The sequence below is a fragment of the Halichoerus grypus genome, chromosome 13 (assembly GCF_964656455.1).
Source record: "Halichoerus grypus chromosome 13, mHalGry1.hap1.1, whole genome shotgun sequence".
Lineage (NCBI taxonomy): Eukaryota > Metazoa > Chordata > Mammalia > Carnivora > Phocidae > Halichoerus > Halichoerus grypus.
In genome coordinates this window covers 86,226,440-86,245,879 of record NC_135724.1, presented here as the reverse complement: position 1 = coordinate 86,245,879, position 19,440 = coordinate 86,226,440, and the positions used below count along the sequence as shown (strand labels likewise).

Genomic DNA, 19,440 nt, shown 5'->3' with positions numbered 1-19,440 from the left:
CCCACTCCCCTTGCTTGTGTTCCCTCTCTCGCTGTGTCTCTCTGTCAAATAAATAAAATCTTTGGGAAAAAAAAAAAAGAATTCCTCACCAAGCCCTAGGTCCTAAAGATGTTCTATATTTTCTTCTAAAAAGTTTTATAGTTTTACATTTTACATTTAAATCTATGACCCATTTTGAGGGGACTTTTGTGAGGTTTAGGTTGAGGTCATTTTTTTTTGGTCTATATGTATTTAGTTTTCCAGTACCATTTGTTGAAAAGACGGTCCTTCCTCCATGCAGTTGTTATTGCTCCTCTGTCAAAAACTAGTTGGCCATACATGTGTGGGTTCTCTTTTCTGTTTGCTTGATCTATGTATCTATCCCATCACCAATACCACACAGTCTTCAAATTGAAAAGACGGGTTCCTCCTATATGTTATTCTTCTCCAAAATTCTTTTAACTGTCCTAGTTCCTTTGCCTTTTAAAAAATTTATATTTACATTAATATATATTTTATATGTAAATAAATACTTCACAGTACATACATATATCAAGTCAGCATGTTGTATGCTCTCATATAAATGCCATTTTATTCATGAATTATATACTTCAATAAAGCTGGGAGGTAGTTAAAGAGAAAATAGACGAAAAACTTGATAGAAAAGGGGGGAAAGAAATGAACAGATAATATTAAAAGATACAAAAATGACCTTAAACATATTTAAACATGTTCAAATTCATTCAAATTAGAAAAATACAAGTTAAACCACACTGAGATGCCACTTCTCACCTATTAGTTTGGTGAAAATTAAAATTTATGGTAACATACCCTGTTGCTTACAATGTGGGAAAATAGGCACTCTAATACACTCTAATACATTGCTGGTGGAAATGCAACTGGCAAAACCCTTTTGAAGGGGAATTTGAAAATATCAAACAAAGCTACATTTACAGTTAGTTACAGAGGCACTGCTTCCCCATTTTGTGGAGGAACTTGCCTCCACAAAAATACATATGTACAAGATTATTTGTTGATGTATTGTGTGTAATTTCAAAACAATATAAACAATTGAAAAGCCCATACACAGAAGAGTGACTGAATAAATATCCACAAAATGGAGTACTATGCAGCTGTAAAAAAAGACAGAGAGAGAGAGAGAGAGAGAGAGAGGGAGAGAGGGAGAGAGAGAGAATGAGGAATATCTCACTGAACTGCTATGGAATGATTTACAGGATGTATCTTTAAGTTTAAAGAGGAAAATACAAAATGTTACACTACATTTATATAAGAAAGAAGAGGATAGAGGCACCTGGATGGCTCAGTTGGTTAAGCATCTGCCTTCAGGTCAGATCATGATCCCAGGGTCCTGGGACCGAGCCCCACATCAGGCTCCCTGCTGAGCTTCTCCCCTCTGCTTTTCCCTCTCCCTCTGCCCTTCCCCACCACTCGGGCTCACTCTCTTGTGCACATTCTCTCTCTCAAATAAATAAATAAAATCTTTAAAAAAAGAGAGAGAGAGAGGAGGATACAAGAAAATACACATGCATCTACTAATTTGTGCAGAAAAAATACAGGAAAAATAAACTAAGTACTATTAAGATTGGTGGTTGGGAACTGGGTAGAAAGAAGTAGGACATGGAACAGATTAAAGGCTCAAGGAAGTGTACTCTGCATACTTTTCTTTGGTATACTACTGAGTTTTATTTTTTATTTTATTTATTTTTTTAAAGATTCTATTTATTTATTTGACAGAGACAGACAGTGAGAGAGAGAACACAAGCAGGGGGAGTGGGAAAGGGAGAAGCAGGCTTCCTGAGGAGCGGGAAGCCCGTGCGGGGCTCGATCCCAGGCCCCTGGGACCACGACCTGAGCCGAAGGCAGACGCTCAACGACTGAGCCACCCAGGCGCCCCGGTATACTACTGAGTTTTAGAATCATGGTAATATTTCACATTTTCCCAAAATCATCATCATCCAAAAGGTGGGGGAAAACCCAAAATGAAATACAAACAGTAACATATGAACTTAGCTGTATTCAAAATGAGTAATACCACCATAATATCTAGAATAGGTCTAGATAAAAAATTATAACCTAGATAATTTTAGAAAACATTATTTTGACCTCATACCATAAGGCTAAAGAGAAAAAAGAACTGAACACAAATACTGTTCTCCAGTTCATATATTTGCTTTTCACAGAGGCATGGGTTATTCTTTTACATGTATTCTAGGAATAAGCCAATAAACATATTGTGAATAACAAAGAAAGAAAAAGGAACTGGAGGTTTGCAAAGGGCTGAATGGTTCAAAGTAGGGATGGTGCAAAATGTGATCTACCCAGAGATCTACAAACCCCTGCTCTGGAAACCTTTGGTTTCTTTTCTTCCTTTTTTTTTTTTTTTAATTTTCTCTATTTATTTGACAGAGAGAGACACAGTGAGAGAGGGAACACAAGCAGGGGGAGTGGGAGAGGGAGAAGCAGGCTTCCCGCGGAGCAGGGAGCCTGATGCAGAGCTCAATGCGGAGCTCGATCCCAGGACCCTGGGATCATGACCTGAGCCGAAGACAGATGCTTAACGACTGAGCCACGCCAGCGCCCCTGGAAACCTTTGGTTTCAATGACTCAAAAGAACAATGAATGACAGGAGGTGAAGACTTCCATGGGGACTGGGAATAAAGGAAGAAGGTTATAGCTTTTTCTTTTCTTGGGGCCTGATCGTGAGTCATAATACTGACAGGACCTCTGAAAGCTTCCTCTCCTTGGTATACTCCTCTATGAAGATAGCAGGAGCTCAGCTAAGCAGCACTAAAATTTTGTGCTTTCATGAAGGTTGCAAAGTAAGAGCACTCCTGTGAAGAGAGACCACAACAGGAGTAGGAAGAGGCACAAACAACAGATGTCATCTTGTAACTCCCAGGGTGGGAGCAGCTATCCTTGCAACAGGCAGCAAAGCCTTGAGCTTTAGCCAAACTGTGTTACTGACAAAGATTCGGATCTCAGGCAAGGCAACTGAGACAGAGGTGTAGGACCATTAGTTGTTTCAACTGGGCCATGACAATGACAACCCCAGTTACTTTGCCTCCCTTATGCACTTCCTTCTATGAAATCAAGTGGTCATGGGTAAGGTTTAGAGTGATTTTTCTTCCAGGAGTTCCTGAATGGGGCACTTGAGAATGAGCCCTTCCTATATTAAGCTGCATGTCATCTTATTGCTGATAGTGAATATTCTTCAAGGGATGCATTGTAAATGGAAATCTCTTTATTATAAAATAGTCATCCCTAGCAACTTGATGATATTCAAAGGATGGGAAGAAAAAGCAGAAAAAGTGTCCTATATTCTGCTCATACAAGAAAAATGGCCTATTATTAATTTGAAGCAAAAGAAAGGATTATTTATCAAGAACTTCCCTGTTTATACACATCAAAATGGGATACTAGGCTTGACATGCCTTTTATTCAGGATGACTGGATGTTTAGAGGGTGACCTGCATTCTCTTGTGACTATTAGCACTTGCTCAGGGCTATAAAGGGAGTCCTGACTTTACATGACACTGTCTTTGGCATCAAGCCTATATATACTTCAAAGAATTTTGGGCATATGGTTTTCAGCATATCTTTAAAATCAGGTTAGTCTTGTACAGTGAGTGGAGATAAACAGGAGAAGCTCTTAACCACTTCATAATTTCAGAGCAAAATAGAACCCTCTTCCTTTTCAATGTCCTATATGTGGTCACTTTCCAAGCATGCTGAAACATTTACTGTGGTTGACAATATGCAGTTCCAAATGTGGAATAATAATGCTACCAAGACAATACAGATGGTAATGGATGTTCAGGTTAACAGGTACAAGAAGAAATTAAATGTGACAGTATTACTTACTGGGTTAAAGATATGGACAGAGAGAAACCTAGTGAAAATCTCCCTGAATTTGCAAGAAACACTACAAAATTTTAACTGCTAGAGAGACTGGCATCTTTTGAGAAGAGTGAAGCATAATGTTGCTCATATGGTCATTAGCCAAGGTCTTGGGAAGTACCAGAGCCATGTATTTCTTAGTGGTATCTGCACTGCTAAGAATTCAACCAGTGTTGAATCTTTCTGTCATGAAAATATACCACATTTCGGGCGCCTGGGTGGCTCAGTTGGTTAAGCGACTGCCTTCGGCTTAGGTCATGATCCTGGAGTCCCGGGATCGAGTCCCGCATCGGGCTCCCTGCTCAGCAGGGAGTCTGCTTCTCCCTCTGACCCTCCCCTCTCTCATGTACTCGCTCTCTCTCATTCTCTCTCTCTCAAATAAATAAATAAAATCTTTAAAAAAAAAAATATACCACATTTCACAGCTCTTATGGCTCACAAGCTTGGCCAAAACTTGGGAATGAAGCATGACCATGTGACCTGCAAGTGTCATGGCCAGAACCTCTGTCCTATGCATGAATTTCTTATTATAGATATGGGCTTCAGCAACTACAGCTTTGACTACTTCCACCGGCTGCTGCATAAGCCTAGAGGGTACTGCCTGTTCAAAAAAACCTGAGCTCCAAAGCTCCTTTGGAAAGCCATATTGGAAAAAAAAAAAAACAAAGAAAGTAGATAAAGGAAAAGAATGTGATTGTGGCAGTGTCCTTAATTATTAAAATGATCACTACTGTCTGCCCTCATGCCAGCTGAAGAAAGGTTCAGACTGCACATTTGGGATCCTTCTACAAAACCAGCAAATTTCTACACCCTGCTGCCTCAGAGTAGATGAGTGTGACCTCCCAGAACACTGTAATGGTATTTCCAGGTGGTGCCAGACAGATACCTACAAGCAAGATGGCATTCCTTACAAAGAACAAGGTTACTGTTACCAGGGCTGGTGCTGAAGCGTGGAGAATCATTGTGTTAAAATCTTTGGAAAGGGCACAAAGGTTGCCTGGAAAGTTGATATCATTATATGAATACAAAGGGGACAGGTTTGGAAACCATGGCAGTGAATCTAAGGGGATGATTAAGGTCTTCAGTAAGTGCAAGGCCAAAGATGCACAATGTGAAAGGCTGTTGACTGAATTAAGAAACATCAAACACTTCCCCACTTCCCCATGTAGGACATGTGGTATTGGGGTGCAGAGTTTTTTGAAGCCACAGACAGAGCTGATGAGAGGGATGGTACCCAACGTGGTTCACAGATCTATATTAATCAAACCTGCTTATATACCACTAAGTGGAATATAGATACCACTATATTCCACTATGACTACAACCTGGACAAGTGTCATTGCAACAATTTTATGAATGTCACTGTGTCTATATCTATACCCCTCCTACATGTGAATCTAAGGGTTATGGGGACAGTTTGAATAGTGGCCCAGCTCCATGTGTCCCCTCTGACTCTCAGTATGACAAAAAGCTTATAATCCTAATCTGGATCTTGCCTAGCCTTTTACTGTTTCTCATTCCTACTACCTTTTTGTTTACTTACATCCATAGAAGATTTAAGACCAGTGTCAATGCAAAAAATTAATCAGAGAAGCAAGATGAACAAACCTGACAAACATTTGATAATTACCTTCTTTCTGGTAATAAAGCCAAATATGAAGTGATACAAAAAGGACTTTTTTTTTTAAGATTTTATTTATTTATTTGACAGAGAGAGAGACAGCGAGAGAGGGAACACAAGCAGGGGGAGTGGGAGAGGGAGAAGCAGGCTCCCTGCTGAGCAGGGAGCCCAATGCAGGACTCGATCCCGGGACCCTGAGCTCATGATCTGAGCCGAAGGTGGACGTTTAATGACTGAGCCACCCAGGCGCCCCACTAAAAAAACTTTTTTAAGAATTGGACTCTGTAGTTCTGGTGTCCCTCAAGGTCTACAGAAATAGGAATTCTTTTTTTTTTCATCTGTCTCTCCAAATGTTGACTACTTAATTAACATTTTTAAATTAAAAGAACTTAAAGCAGCTCCCTATGTGAAGCAATATTTCTTGTCTATGCTATCCAGATCAGGTTTCAGAGCTATAGGGCAATGACAGGCCTCAAGATGTGTTTTTGACATAACAAGGCCAGGTCACCCTCCACAGTAAGGTGAAGCTCATGGCCTCAAACCTAAAGAGCTGTTAACCGAGCTCCCTAACATTTCTACAGAGAGTTCCTTCGGAATGATCTCTGGAAACTTATGTTTCAGAGTATCCTATCTAATTCACCATTGTAATTTACTCTGTCAATTTTCTCTAATCTTAAGGATTTTTCCTTGGACAGACCGAGGGAGTATATCAGGTGAGAAGCATCTCATTACTAGTTCCAGGTGTTTTAGTTGATTGTCATTCCAGCCACTTTGTCCATTTGGCTTTTCCTTTTTGTTTTGGCATCATAGTATCTAATGCCCTGGCCTCAGACTGACTTTGTTCATAACTTAACTGAAGAGATCAAACATCACTTGTTGTGTGATTAAAGAAGAGGTGCCTGGGTGGCTCAGTCAGTTAAGTGTCCGACTCTTGGTTTCAGCTCAGGTCATGGTATCATCAGGGTCCTGGGATTGAGCCCTGTGTCGGGCTCTATGCTCAGCATAGAGTCTGCTTGTCCCTCTCCCTCTGCTCCACCCCCTGCTTGCACTCTCTCTCAAATAAATAAATTAAATCTTTTAGAAGAAGAAGAGGAGGAGGAGGAGGGAAAGGGGAGGGGGAAGAAGAAACGGATTAGACATTCCTACTAGTGAATGAGGCTCTGCAGTCTGGGAATCTTTTCTTTACCAAAAGGTTCTTTCTAGCCATTCATTCACTTATTCATTCATTTATTCTATAAACATACATTAAACACTTACCATTAGGTTAAACCATGTAAAATTGATGATATTACGCCATTTTCACCTACAAAAATGGTAAGTTCATATGGTTCAACCTAATTCTATGTCCAGGCACTATGAAACCTACTTTTGGACTTTCGCTTATAAATAGGAGTTGAGAGTTTTTGATACCTAAAATTTCTTTCTTTCTTTTTTTTTTAAAGATTTATTTATTTCTTTGACAGAGACACAGCGAGAGAGGGAACACAAGCAGGGGGAGTGGGAGAGGGAGAAGCAGGCTTCCCGCTGAGCAGGGAGCCCGATGCGGGGCTCGATCCCAGGACCCTGGGATCATGACCTGAGCCGAAGGCAGACGCTTAACGACTGAGCCACCCAGGCGCCCCACCTAAAATTTCTTTTAATCCTGATTTCTCTTAAATCTTATTATCCCCTCTAACTCCATAAGATTGGCCTTAATTTCCTAGAGCAGATGGTTCCTACTGTTAAGACTTAGAACAGCTGTGGGGCGCCTGGGTGGCTCAGTTGTTAAGCGTCTGCCTTCGGCTCGGGTTATGATCCCAGGATCCTGGGATCGAGCCCCGCATCGGGCTCCCTGCTCAGCGGGAAGCCTGCTTCTCCCTCTCCCACTTCCCCTGCTTGTGTTCCCTCTCTTGCTATGTCTCTCTCTGTCAAATAAATAAATAAAAATATTAAAAAAAAAAAAAAAAGACTTAGAACAGCACTGAACAAATAAGAAAGTAGGATGTGCCTGAGGATCCCACCGTCAGTTTTTTGACAGTTACTGTCCTTGCTTCTTCTGAGTTTCAAAAACTCTTCAAAGAACAGAAACCCAGGACTTTCTTTGTCCAACCTCAGAGAGAATAACAATACTAGCAAAATCTGAGCAAGCTGCTGCATGCCACCCTACTTCCCCCACGACCATGGAGTAGAGAGCCTGGAAATGGCACATATAAATAATAACCTGGAACTTATCTAGAAGAGATTTAAACAAATCTAGTATTCACTGAGGTGATAGGAGTCTATCTCTTAGAAGGAAAGTGGCTTCACCTCTTTGAACAAAGACTTGAAGAATTACTAGTGAATCTGAGAATAACAGAGATCCTGCCCAATTCAACAAGAAAACCTACTAACCACAGCACTACATCCTCTTTCACTTCCATAGTTTAAGGCATGGTTGGAAAAGACTTGAGATGTTTCCCAACACTCTTCTCAATCCATTAGTGTGGAATAATTCTGGTTCCTGGATGTTCCAGTATTACAGTTTCAAAGAATGGTGGAGGGCTGGTAGCAAAATCAAGGGTAGACTCCACTGTATCTAGGCCCCTGCTATAGAATCTCTTCTGTGAACATAATAATGGTGTTTGGGTGTCTGCATCACGCCGAGCCTGTTGCTTTAGTTGGTAGAACTTGTATTGTGTCCAGCTATATACTCCACAGTTGAGCAGACCCTGGGATGATGCTGTTAGAGCCTGGAGGAGATGAAGTGATGGAACCCATCCTTCAGGTTTTCAGAGATCCAGGGAATCGTCCCCATTCCCCTTATTTATACTCATTGTTATATTTGTTTTATCTCAAACAGCAAGATCTGGTGTCAGTTTTTTATATTTTTCTAGCCCTTTTTTTTTTTATTATGTTCAATTAGCCAACATATAGTACATCATTAGTTTTTGATATAGTGTTCAACGATTCATTAGTTGCATATAACACCCAATTCTCATCACAACACGTGCCCTTAAAATACCTATCACCCGGTTACTCCATCCCCCCACCCCCTACCTTCTGTAACCCTCAGTTTGTTTACTGGAGTCCTTAGTCTCTCATGGTTTGTCTCCCTCTCTGATTTCTTCCCTTTCTAGCTCTTTCTGAACTCACTCTTTACACTGTACCTTGTTATGGATGACTGAAAGTTGGTCATACTTCTTGGCATATACATAAGGAAAATGAACTCATTTCAATGCCCTTCCTTATTACTTCCATTTCCCAGGTCAGGCTTGAGAAAAGTGCCTTATCAGTATAGTCAGATAACTCAAAAAAGGCTTCATAAGTCTGATTAAAGAGGAAAAAAGAAAATTGTTCTATTTCTGTATTCCTCTCTCCCCATTTACCTAGAATAGCTAATTTATCCCATTCAATTCACTCTGGGTGGGGAAGAATTATGTCACTATCAGTGTTTCATAAAAACATTATCTGGTCGATCTTGTTTTTTTGCTACCCATCCCTTAAAAACACACCAATAAAATGAAGTTAACTAGAGATACATATGCTCTGGAATGCATGGCAGGACTTTCACAAAAGTGTCTACCTCATCTGTGAGGAAAACTTCACATTCTTCATAACTGAATATAAATAATACATTTTCTCTTTGCAACATAGAAATAAATACGCTAAGGGAAAAAACTGTGCTTACTGAGTAATGTCAGTGTAAGAGAACAGGATAAGAGGGTATAAAAACAGATGCTGAAGGTGTTACCTGGAGAACACAGAGGGCCATGTGAAGTTTCATGTCCTGTGGCTTAGTCAACTTCATGATCATCAGAATGACAGCTGTGAAAACACAAAGTATAAATCTTCTTGCCAGCCCTACCTGTCTGAGCATAAAATTCCCCAATATAGGGACGCCTGGGTGGCTCAGTTGGTTAAGTGTCTGCCTTCAGCTCAGATCATGATCCCAGCGTCCGGGGATCGAGTCCCGCATCGGGCTCCCTGCTCAGCGGGGAGCCTGCTTCTCCCTCTGCCTGCTGCTCCCCCTGCTCCTGCTCTCTCTCTCTGATAAATAAATAAAATCCTAAAAAAAAATTCCCCAGTATACATGCCTACACACCATGAGAGATAAAGGTATAAGCACAATGAAGACTAGGAGTGAGATTAACCAGTTACATAAACCACTGGGCCTCCAGTCTCCAACTTCTATTCCTCACTGACTAAACTTTGCAGGTTATTAGTATAGCAATGATGGTAAGACACACTATGGGAGATAAATTACACTTCTTAGTGTTTCAGAATTTACCAAGCTCTTTCATAAGCATTATCCAATCTGATCCTCACTATACTTTCTGTAGTAGAAAGGGCAGGTGTTAATATCTCTGAGCTCTATCAGGATGTTTCCTCTCTTAGGCTGCATCTCATGTCTAATTACCTTAATTTCTAAAACATAGGAATAAAAAGAAGAAAGTGGGACCAACATAGATTTTACGGTTGGACAGGAATTTTACAAGTTTCAGTCATCCTTCTTGGTGAGCCCACTTTGCTTGATCAGACCCCAATAGGTGTCCTCGTCATTGCCCAGCTCTTCCCATTAAGAAACCCACCTGGGCCCCAGCAGCAAGAGAAGGCCACTGGGTAGAAGCGTACTCGCTGCTCCACAATGTGAATCACTGCCCACTGTTCACTCCCCAGGAAGCCAGTTGATTTCACAAACTTCTTATACAGAGTCTGCGCTTGGATGAGTAAGACCTAAACATGGGTACATAAGTGAGTAGTTTGCCTGAGGCTTGGTAAAACTTCCCAGCTCTAGCTTCCTCTTGTTGTAGAGGAATCACTTCTCTCAGGATCTGACAGCAGGAAAACTCATTCTGTCTTTACCATTTAAGACTGGCTTTTTCTGAAAGAAAATCATCTTCAGAGTGAACTTTTGCTTAGCCAAGGGAAATGGACAGATATTAGACAAACCTGTGGTTACCACGTTCAATACATAAACTTGACATCAACTCTCAGGCTTTTTTTTTTTTCCCCCTAACTGAGGCTAATCACAGTATGTATGGGAAGTTAAAGCTAAGATCTAACCAGACCCTCTTTTAAAGCACTTTACTAGAGATTGTGTTAGAAAGAAGTCTGTGCATGGGGCGCCTGGGTGGCTCAGTCGTTAAGCGTCTGCCTTCGGCTCAGGTCGTGATTCCAGGGTCCTGGGATCGAGCCCTGCATTGGGCTCCCTGCTCGGTGGGAAGCCTGCTTCTCCCTCTCCCACTCTCCCCCTTGTGTTCCCTCTCTTGCTGTATCTCTCTCTGTCAAATAAATAAATAAAATCTTTAAAAAAAAACAAAAAAAGAAGGAAGTCTGTGCTTAATACCCTTAGAATAAACACATCAGCACCCTGGCTGAGCTTAAATTCTCAACTCTAAGCAAAAAAAAAAGGTTTAGGAAGTCTCTTCTTGCCCTTAGATGGAAAATAGACTGTTTTCCCCTTCCATCTGGGGGCTATCCATATAAGGTTAAGCTAATGAAACAAATATAAAGCAGTTCAGAAGTCCAACGTGCTTTCTGTGGGAAGTAAATTAGGTAATAATCTTGGTAACAAATCTGACAAATCTAAAATTTTCCCTAATAATCCAGACCCACTCTCTAAGTTAATAAGCCAATTATTTTATTAAGTTTAGCCATGTAGTTTCCTTTCCCCACAGACATAGGAATCAAAAGGAAGCTTTTACTTATTTGGGAATATTTATGTCTAGTAGAATCAGTTCTGATTCTGAATACCCACTGAAGCTTGTGTTATTTAAAGAAGCAATCATACAATCTCACTGATATGAGGAATTCTTAATCTCAGGAAACAAACTGAGGGTTGCTGGAGTGGTGGGGGGTGGGAGGGATGGGGTGGCTGGGTGATAGACATTGGGGAGGGTATGTGCTATGGTGAGCGCTGTGAATTGTTTAAGACTGTTGAATCACAGACCTGTACCTCTGAAACAAATAATACATTATATGTTAAAAAAAAAAAAAAAGAAGAAGATAGCAGGAAGGGAAAAATGAAGGGAGGGAAATCGGAGGGAGAGACGAACCATGAGAGACTATGGACTCTGAGAAACAAACAGGGTTCTAGAGGGGAGGGGGGTGGGAGGATGGGTTAACCTGCTGATGGGTATTAAGAGGGCACGTACTGAATGGAGCACTGGGTGTTATATGCAAACAATGAATCATGGAACACTACATCAAAAACTAATGATGTAATGTATGGTGATTAACATAACATAATAAAATAAAACAAAACAAAACAAAAAAATAAAGAAGCAATCAAGTATCCCCGGGGTGCCAGGCTCTGGGATACCTGCCTCTCTTGTCAATCAGTTCTAAATGTAGATCATCAAAATCATCTTAATATAAACTATTCATTTCACCCTCTTTACAAAGTTGCTGATTTGAGCTAAGCTATCTCTATAACTTATTTTTGTTTTTTTAAAGATTTTTTTTTAAATTTTTATTTATTTGACAGAGAGAGACAGCAAGAGAGGGAACACAAGCAGGGGGAGTGGGAGAGGGAGAAGCAGGCTTCCTGCTGAGCAGGGAGCCCGATGCGGGGCTCGATCCCAGGACCCTGGGATCATGACCTGAGCTGAAGGCAGACGCTTAACGACTGAGCCACCCAGGCGCCCCTCTATAACTTATTTTTAAATTGTTAAAAGAAATTCTCCATAATTTTATTTGGTTTACATGTGCCAGCTGCGCTAGCAAAACAAAACATATCCGTGGGATCAATTTGCTCTGCAGGCAGTTTGTAATCCTTGAACCAGCATATAGAGAGAGGAGAAAATGACACTGAAAAGTAGACATGGCAGATAAAAAGGCATATTTACTTGTGTGCTGATTTTGTACTAGGCAGTTATGTGTAAATAAAATATTATTCCATGGCTAATTATTTTAACTGTACATCATTCTGACGATGTCAAATGAGTATTTAGTAAATGCCTAAGCCCCTTAGCATTTTAACCCCAGGTAGACATAGCATAAATACATTTATAGCTAATAAAGGATTGAGAAAAGAAAATTCCTTCATTATTTGGAAAATTATCAAATTAAATCAAAGCACATTTCCTATGTTCTGGAGTGTTATCCTGTATAAAGGACATACTTGACATATACTAGTTTTCTGGTCTGGTCTTCCATGAGGATCCACAGGAACATATATTAATTAGCCCTAGAGTGAGCATAATTCTCACATAATGACTATAGACTCTTTCCCCACCAATCATTTAATCTTGGGAAGTCCAAATACTGAGGTAGTAATTAAACTGTCAATATCTCTTGGCTACTTTCTTAGTTCTAGGACTTTAGGAAATACCTCTCCATCCCATTTTCCCAGTCCCTGGGAATAATGCCCCATCCCTCCCAATCCCCTCTCTTTCCATAAAAGCAGGTGGCACCATACCACAATGGTGAGGAGGCTGAGGAGAAAGGTGGTCAGGAAAATGGTGATCCCATAAAAATAAAGTGTGCTACAGACTGATGTGTTGGCAGAAGGCAGTTCAGCCACGGCTGATGGTGGTGAGTACATCAGAATACACCTAGGAAGAGAATCAATGGACAGGACCACTACTACAGACACAAGACTAGAGAGATACCCATTTGGCACAACAAAATCTATTAAATATGCAATTTTTCTTACCATTTTGCTAACCCTTGCCCATAACACCTTATTCCTTCTCATAGATACATTATCTTCCAATCACTTCGCATTATATTTCTACTTAAGTATTTTTTGCCTTGACTATACCTTGTTCTATAAACGCTACCAAGGTTCCACAGAACCTTGTTCCAAATACAAGCAACTTGTCCAGAATGTATGTAGAAAGTCTTTTCCATATCTTTATATAGAAAAGAAAATGGAAATAATAGACTTGGTCCTTGCTTACCTGTGGCTCTGGCTGAAGTTGTGGAAACATTCACTAACATTGCCCAGACAGAATACAGGTATCATCAACAGCAGAGGTATCAGGCTGGGAGGGGGAAAAAAACTTATCACCCTAATATTCAGACATTTTTATGTCTTTCCCCTTCACAAAATACTCTGTTCTTCTCCCAACTCCATCACCCCCCACTCTCCACAAATATATAATTTCTTCAAGAAAAATGGTTCAAAACCCTTACATATACTTCTTGTCCAATTGTTGGGTAAGTGGAGTGGAGAATGCATTTCAAACCTAAATTAATGAACCCTAAAAGAATGTCAGAGAGTCTTTGGGTGTGGGTCAAAGTTAAAGGAAAAAATCTAACAAGGAGTTCTGTGCTAACTTTCTATGACCACCAGGAATAACTTCATTTTCATTAGCCCCTTCCTGGGAGCTTTTTCAAAGCATACGTTTAAATAACCAATTATTTATCCAGCTAAATACAGCCAGCTCCCTGTAAGAGGAAAAGATCCAGAAGTAAAAGTTACAAACTCTGATATGACCACTACATTAGGTGAGATCTAGATCCTTCTGGGGGTAAACAGTTGTAAGACTCTCACCCATTGATGAGATCTTGAATGCCATCTGTTATAACTCTTTATGATATAAAAAGGAATTAGAAGTCCAAAGACTTAAAGAGAAATATTTGTTGAAGGTCACATAGAGTTAATGGCAGAATTAAGGTTAAAAATCCAAATCTGTAACTGCTTGCCTATTCTATCTGGGAATATGGTTCCAATGATCATATGTTTGTTGCTTCCAACTCAGTAAGGCTCTGTGAGGACCTAGGAGTGATAGACTCAATGGAAATGAAGGGCACTGTCCTCGTATTTGTTCTCACCTAGACCACAGAATAATGAGAGTTTACGCCTTGCTAGAAAGGAAAGCAAAAACCTCACCTTGACAAAATGATGGCTATTTGACCAACGTGACAAGTATAATCTATAACCTGTGAAAAGAATAAATATGAGTAAAGTCTTAGAATATTGCCAGTCATAATATAATAAATATCAGGTCATCACTTAGCACCTGAACGAACAAAAATTCCCAAGAGCCACCTTGCTTCTGTCAAGCAATATTTGCTCCAAAATTTAATCAAATAGATAGTTCCTCAGCATTGGAGGCAAGGGAATTTTATCTGTATTACTATATTCTAAAAAGTACAACAACAACAGCCACAAGGAGAGCCTGCAGGAAGTAGCTTAATATAAGACTTGGATACCACAACAAATTCTCTTAAGAAGAAAGGTAAATACGAAATCATACAGTACTCCTCAATCTTCTAATAATAGTTCAATTCTATTCTCTTTTAGATCCAGGAAGGTATGGACTTTTCAGATCTTATGGGTGGAGCAGAAGTCTATGTATAAGATGACCAGCAGAAAGCTTAATAGGCCAGGATTAGCATAAGGGAGGAGGGTCAAATAAGCCCTTTGGATATAACATCTATTAGACTCTAGAAGAAAGAACATTCCAAAAACCCCTAGTTGTGTTAAGACACTGAAAAATAATTTACAGAAGAATGTTATCTACCCACTGGAAGTTTATGGTAAAAGACTTTGAATAGAACACCTTAAAGTGAAAATAGAATAGAAAACAGCTTTTTTCTGTTCTGAGGTAAGAAATCATATTATATTCTAGAATGGCATTGTTAAAAATCAATAAGCATTAAGTGAGCAGTTAATCAATAATCAGAGATGGGTAACTGATTTACCCTAAAAACTATGGATCAGGAATAGTAAATGATTTCAAGTAAGTCAGCCATTGTTGACTTTAAGCAAAATGGGAAATAAGCAAAATCAGTCTTTGGTGACCTCTCCCACCTGTGTCCCTTCTTTTTATTCTATCCTCTATCCATCAGGCTAACTTGTGTTTAATTCTTGTACTTACCTTCCTGTCAATCAATCTCTGATTTAAAAAAAACTTACTGATAATAGTACCATTTATTCATTCAACAAATTTTTATTGAGTTTCATCATGTGTATGATAATATACCATTTTCATTTGGTCTAGAACTGATCTGTAGGCTCTAGAGAAAGGTATGTGGGGAAGTTTTCCAGATTCATTTCTGGAAATTCATTCATTCATTCATTCATGCTCTTAAACAAAAAATCCCCTTCAAAAAAAACACAACAAGGGGCGCCTGGGTGGCTAAGTTGTTAGGCATCTGCCTTCAGCTCAGGTCATGATCCCAGGGTCCTGGGATGGAGCCCCACATCAGGCTTCCTGCTCGGCGGGAAGCCTGCTTCTCCCTCTCCCACTCCCCCTGCTTGTGTTCCCTCTCTTGCTGTGTCTCTCTCTGTCAAATGAATAAATAAAAAAACCTTTAAAAACAAAACAAAACAAAAACAAAAAAAACACAACGGGGTGCCTGGTTGGCTCAGTCAGTGGAGCGTGCAACTCTTGACCTCGGGGTTGTAGGTTCAAGCCCCATGTTGGGTACACAGATTACTTAAAGATAAAATCTTAAAAATATATATATATAACAGAATGGATACTGTAGAAATAAGAAAACTGGAATATTTAGTAAGATTTACATAATAAGATTAAAATATATAATGACAGCCAAAGAAATGAAAATTGCTAACATCGTAAAAATGTTTTTTTTTAAATGATTTTATTTATTTGAGAGAGAGCGAGATAGAGCACAAGCAGGGGAAAGGGGCAGAGGGAGAAGCAGACTCCTTGCTGAGCAGGGAGCCTGATGCAGAACTTGATCCCAGGACCCTGGGATCATGACCTGAGCCGAAGGCAGACACTTAAACTGACTGAGCCACCCAGGTGCCCCTAAAAATGTTTTCTACCAAGATCACTTAGTGATACACTGAAAGAATCAGGAATAAGAAACTGATATGAAAACAATGGATCGTGGATCACATCAAAAACCAATGATGTATTGTATGGTGACTAACATAACATAATAAAATTTAAAAAAAAAGGAGTAAGAAACTGAGTGTACTAGACAATGGAATACTATTCAGCACTAAAAAGGAATGATTATACATGCTATAATGGATAAACTTCAAAAGCATTATGCTAAATGAAATCAATCAGACATAACAGACTATATATTGGATGATTCCATCTATATGAAATGTCCAGAAAAGGAAAATCTCTAGAGTCAGAAATTAGATTAGCAGTGCCTAGTGCAGGGGGTGGGAAGGAAATTAACAATAAATGGGCATGATGGCGCGCCTGGGTGGCTCAGTCGGTTGGGCGGCTGCCTTCGGCTCAGGTCATGATCCCAGGGTCCTGGGATCGAGTCCCACATCGGGCTCCTTCCTCAGCGGGGAGCCTGCTTCTCCCTCTCCCTCTGCCTGCCACTCCACCTGCTTGTGCTCTCCCTCTCTCTATCTCTGTCAAATAAATAAAATCTTTGAAAAAAAAAAATAAAATAAATGGGCATGAAGAATTTGACTAGGGCGAAGAAAATATTCTAGAACGGATTTATGGTATTTTACAAGCTAGTAAGTCTCCTTTAAAAACCACTGAATTGTAACTTAAAATAAACAAATTATGTGATATGTAAAGTACGCATACACACACAAAAAATCCAGATGTACTTAGTGTTCTCCTCTCTTTTATAAATGTAATACTAGACAGTGCCCCAAACTCTCTTTGAACCAAAGAAGGGAAAACAACTACTCCCTGGATCCATCTTGTTTTCTGATTACAACACATGAACCCCTCTGCCCTTCAGAAAACCAGTATCTGTTATCCGCACATACTGAATAAATACAGCGGAGCAAAACAGACATTCTCCCTTTCCAATACCTGTAGCCCAAATTCCATGTGAGCAAACTGAGCACCATCCCTGACTCTACCCAAGATCTTATTCTTTACTCTAGCGGCAATGATGGATTGGCATGGAGCTAAGAAGGATGGAACCAGGCAGTAAGGATAGTACTGTATGTAAATAACGTTTCCTATAATCAAAACCTTTTTATTTTTTTGATGGCAAGAGAGAAGAGGAAATCTTTTCAACAGAATGGAAACTGTGAGAACATGATTGTTCTTTTATTAACCTCCATGAATTCACCTACCCAGTGCTGAGTGCTTACACTGTTTATCAAGGACATATAGATTTGTTTAGCATACTGTTCTTAACTATTAGCTCTAAATAAAACTTACCAGTGGAAATGTGCTCTGTCCACTCTGGTTATGTCTCATCCTCAGCTCTTTGTACAGATACCAGATGTAATTGACGGTGTAAAGGAATGAGGAAATGTAGAATATCTAGGTGAGAATCAAAAAAACTCGTAACTGTCCCACTCTGACTCCTTTCAATTTATTACATTATTTTCTGCTATAAGAATCCTACCTAATGGTCTATTAGTAACTTACCGTCTAATATCCATAACATGCAAAACTGGGCCATGTCCGGGAATTCTACCTAGCCCTACCTATTATATGTCTTGGATTCCTTATTTTATCCTTTTGACTATTTAGAGGAACCACAGCATTAGCCACCTCCTCTCACCCAACTATTCTACTATTATGAAGATATCCTAAAGTATTTTTCTATTTTATTTATTTATTTATTTTTTTTTTTTAAAGATTTTATTTATTTATTTGAGACAGAGAGAATGAGAGAGAGAGAGCACATGAGAGGGGGGAGGGTCAGAGGGAGAAGCAGGCTCCCTGCTGAGCAGGGAGCCCGATGCGGGACTCGATCCAGGGACTCCAGGATCATGACCTGAGCCGAAGGCAGTCACTTAACCAACTGAGCCACCCAGGCGCCCTCTATTTTATTTTTTAATTGGAAAGAACATAAGGATTTCCATTTGTAATAATGATAGCTTAGGCTATTTGAACCAAATTTCCCATTTAAAAAAATTAAACATGTTGGATGAAATATTTTTTAAATCCTTAAAAGCATCAAAGAACTGACAAGATAGCAAAGAATCAGCAGGACAAAATCCCAGAGAAAAAAATTTCTGCTTCCATCTTTGATAAAATAATAGAAAGAGAATTTGCCCTTTAGCCTTAAAAACGAAAAATTGGGAAAATATGAAACAACTGGTTTTCAAATATTAGGTAACAATCAGTGCAGAACAGTAATCCCTGAAAGAAGAAAAACAAGCAAATGTCCCATCTCACTGGCAGGAAAAAGTGAGTGCAGTGAGGGGGAATCCAAACAGATGGGCTGTCTTGGTGAATGAGGAGACAGAGTTCAGAGTTTGGAGAGGCCAAAGAGCTACAATACATGAAGCAGATTATCTGAGAAGAGGTAGCCACACAGATATAGTGCTCTGGAGATTTGCAGGGGTATCCTCGAGTCCTTGATTAAGTATTGATCTATGCATGTGAGACAGAAAACCATGAAGACTGGGAACAGAACAACCAGAGAGGAATAGGTAAAACAATCTCCAAAGCAATAGTTTGTGTTTCCATCAGCCAGAGTGGAAAGACTTCCTAACATATAGGCAGGAAATGAGGGTCCTACAGAATAATAAGGTAGAATCATAAGAAGAGTATCGCCTCACTAATGGGACGAAATTAGCTCTACATGAAAGACTGCCCAAATGAAAGTTCAAAAGCAAGACTTAGAAAAATAAGCAAGCCTTGAAAGGATCAGATAGATTCATAGTTAGTGACATCCAAGACAAAATCAAATATAAAGGAATATATATATATATATATATGTATATATAAATCTAATAACCAATAATGTAAACTCTGCAATGTCTGGCATCTAATAAAATCTTATAAATCTTGGTTGGCTGTGAGCTCCGCTGAGGAGCCAGAGGTTGGGCAGCTGCTCCAGCAGCTCCCCAGTCGCTCCTGATCCCTGGCCCCTCAGTGGCTTGACATGCAGGTGATGCTGAAGTGGCCCATGGAGTTTGCGGTGGTGCTGCTGAGCCCTGGTTCCCCAAAATGGCAGCACCTGCCCCCCTGTCCAGCTCCACACATGATCAGATTATGCGAGAATATGGGACAAGATCAACAAGCCTGAAGCTTTCCTGAAGCCTGTCCTGAAGCTTTCTTGCATATCTGGGTACCAGGTTTTACCTGAAGAGATGG

The 19,440-nt window shown here is 39.9% G+C and overlaps 1 protein-coding gene across 2 annotated transcripts in view; it reads right to left on the bottom strand.

The window, feature by feature from the left end:
* TMEM116 (transmembrane protein 116) overlaps positions 1 to 19,440 on the bottom strand; it is an 85,038-nt gene that overhangs the window by 20,730 nt on the left and 44,868 nt on the right. The window contains exons 5-11 of one of the 2 annotated variants that reach the window (XM_036076636.2): positions 17,548 to 17,652; positions 14,316 to 14,365; positions 13,381 to 13,464; positions 12,897 to 13,032; positions 10,066 to 10,210; positions 9,228 to 9,301; positions 7,507 to 8,226 (exon numbers count right to left, since the gene is read on the bottom strand). In XM_036076636.2, the coding sequence (XP_035932529.1) occupies positions 7,975 to 8,226; positions 9,228 to 9,301; positions 10,066 to 10,210; positions 12,897 to 13,032; positions 13,381 to 13,464; positions 14,316 to 14,365; positions 17,548 to 17,652 (846 nt within the window). In that variant the 3' untranslated portion in view covers positions 7,507 to 7,974. Of the gene's footprint in view, positions 1 to 7,506; positions 8,227 to 9,227; positions 9,302 to 10,065; positions 10,211 to 12,896; positions 13,033 to 13,380; positions 13,465 to 14,315; positions 14,366 to 17,547; positions 17,653 to 19,440 lie in introns of those variants that run through there. The other variant, XM_078060954.1, reaches the window with a different exon arrangement.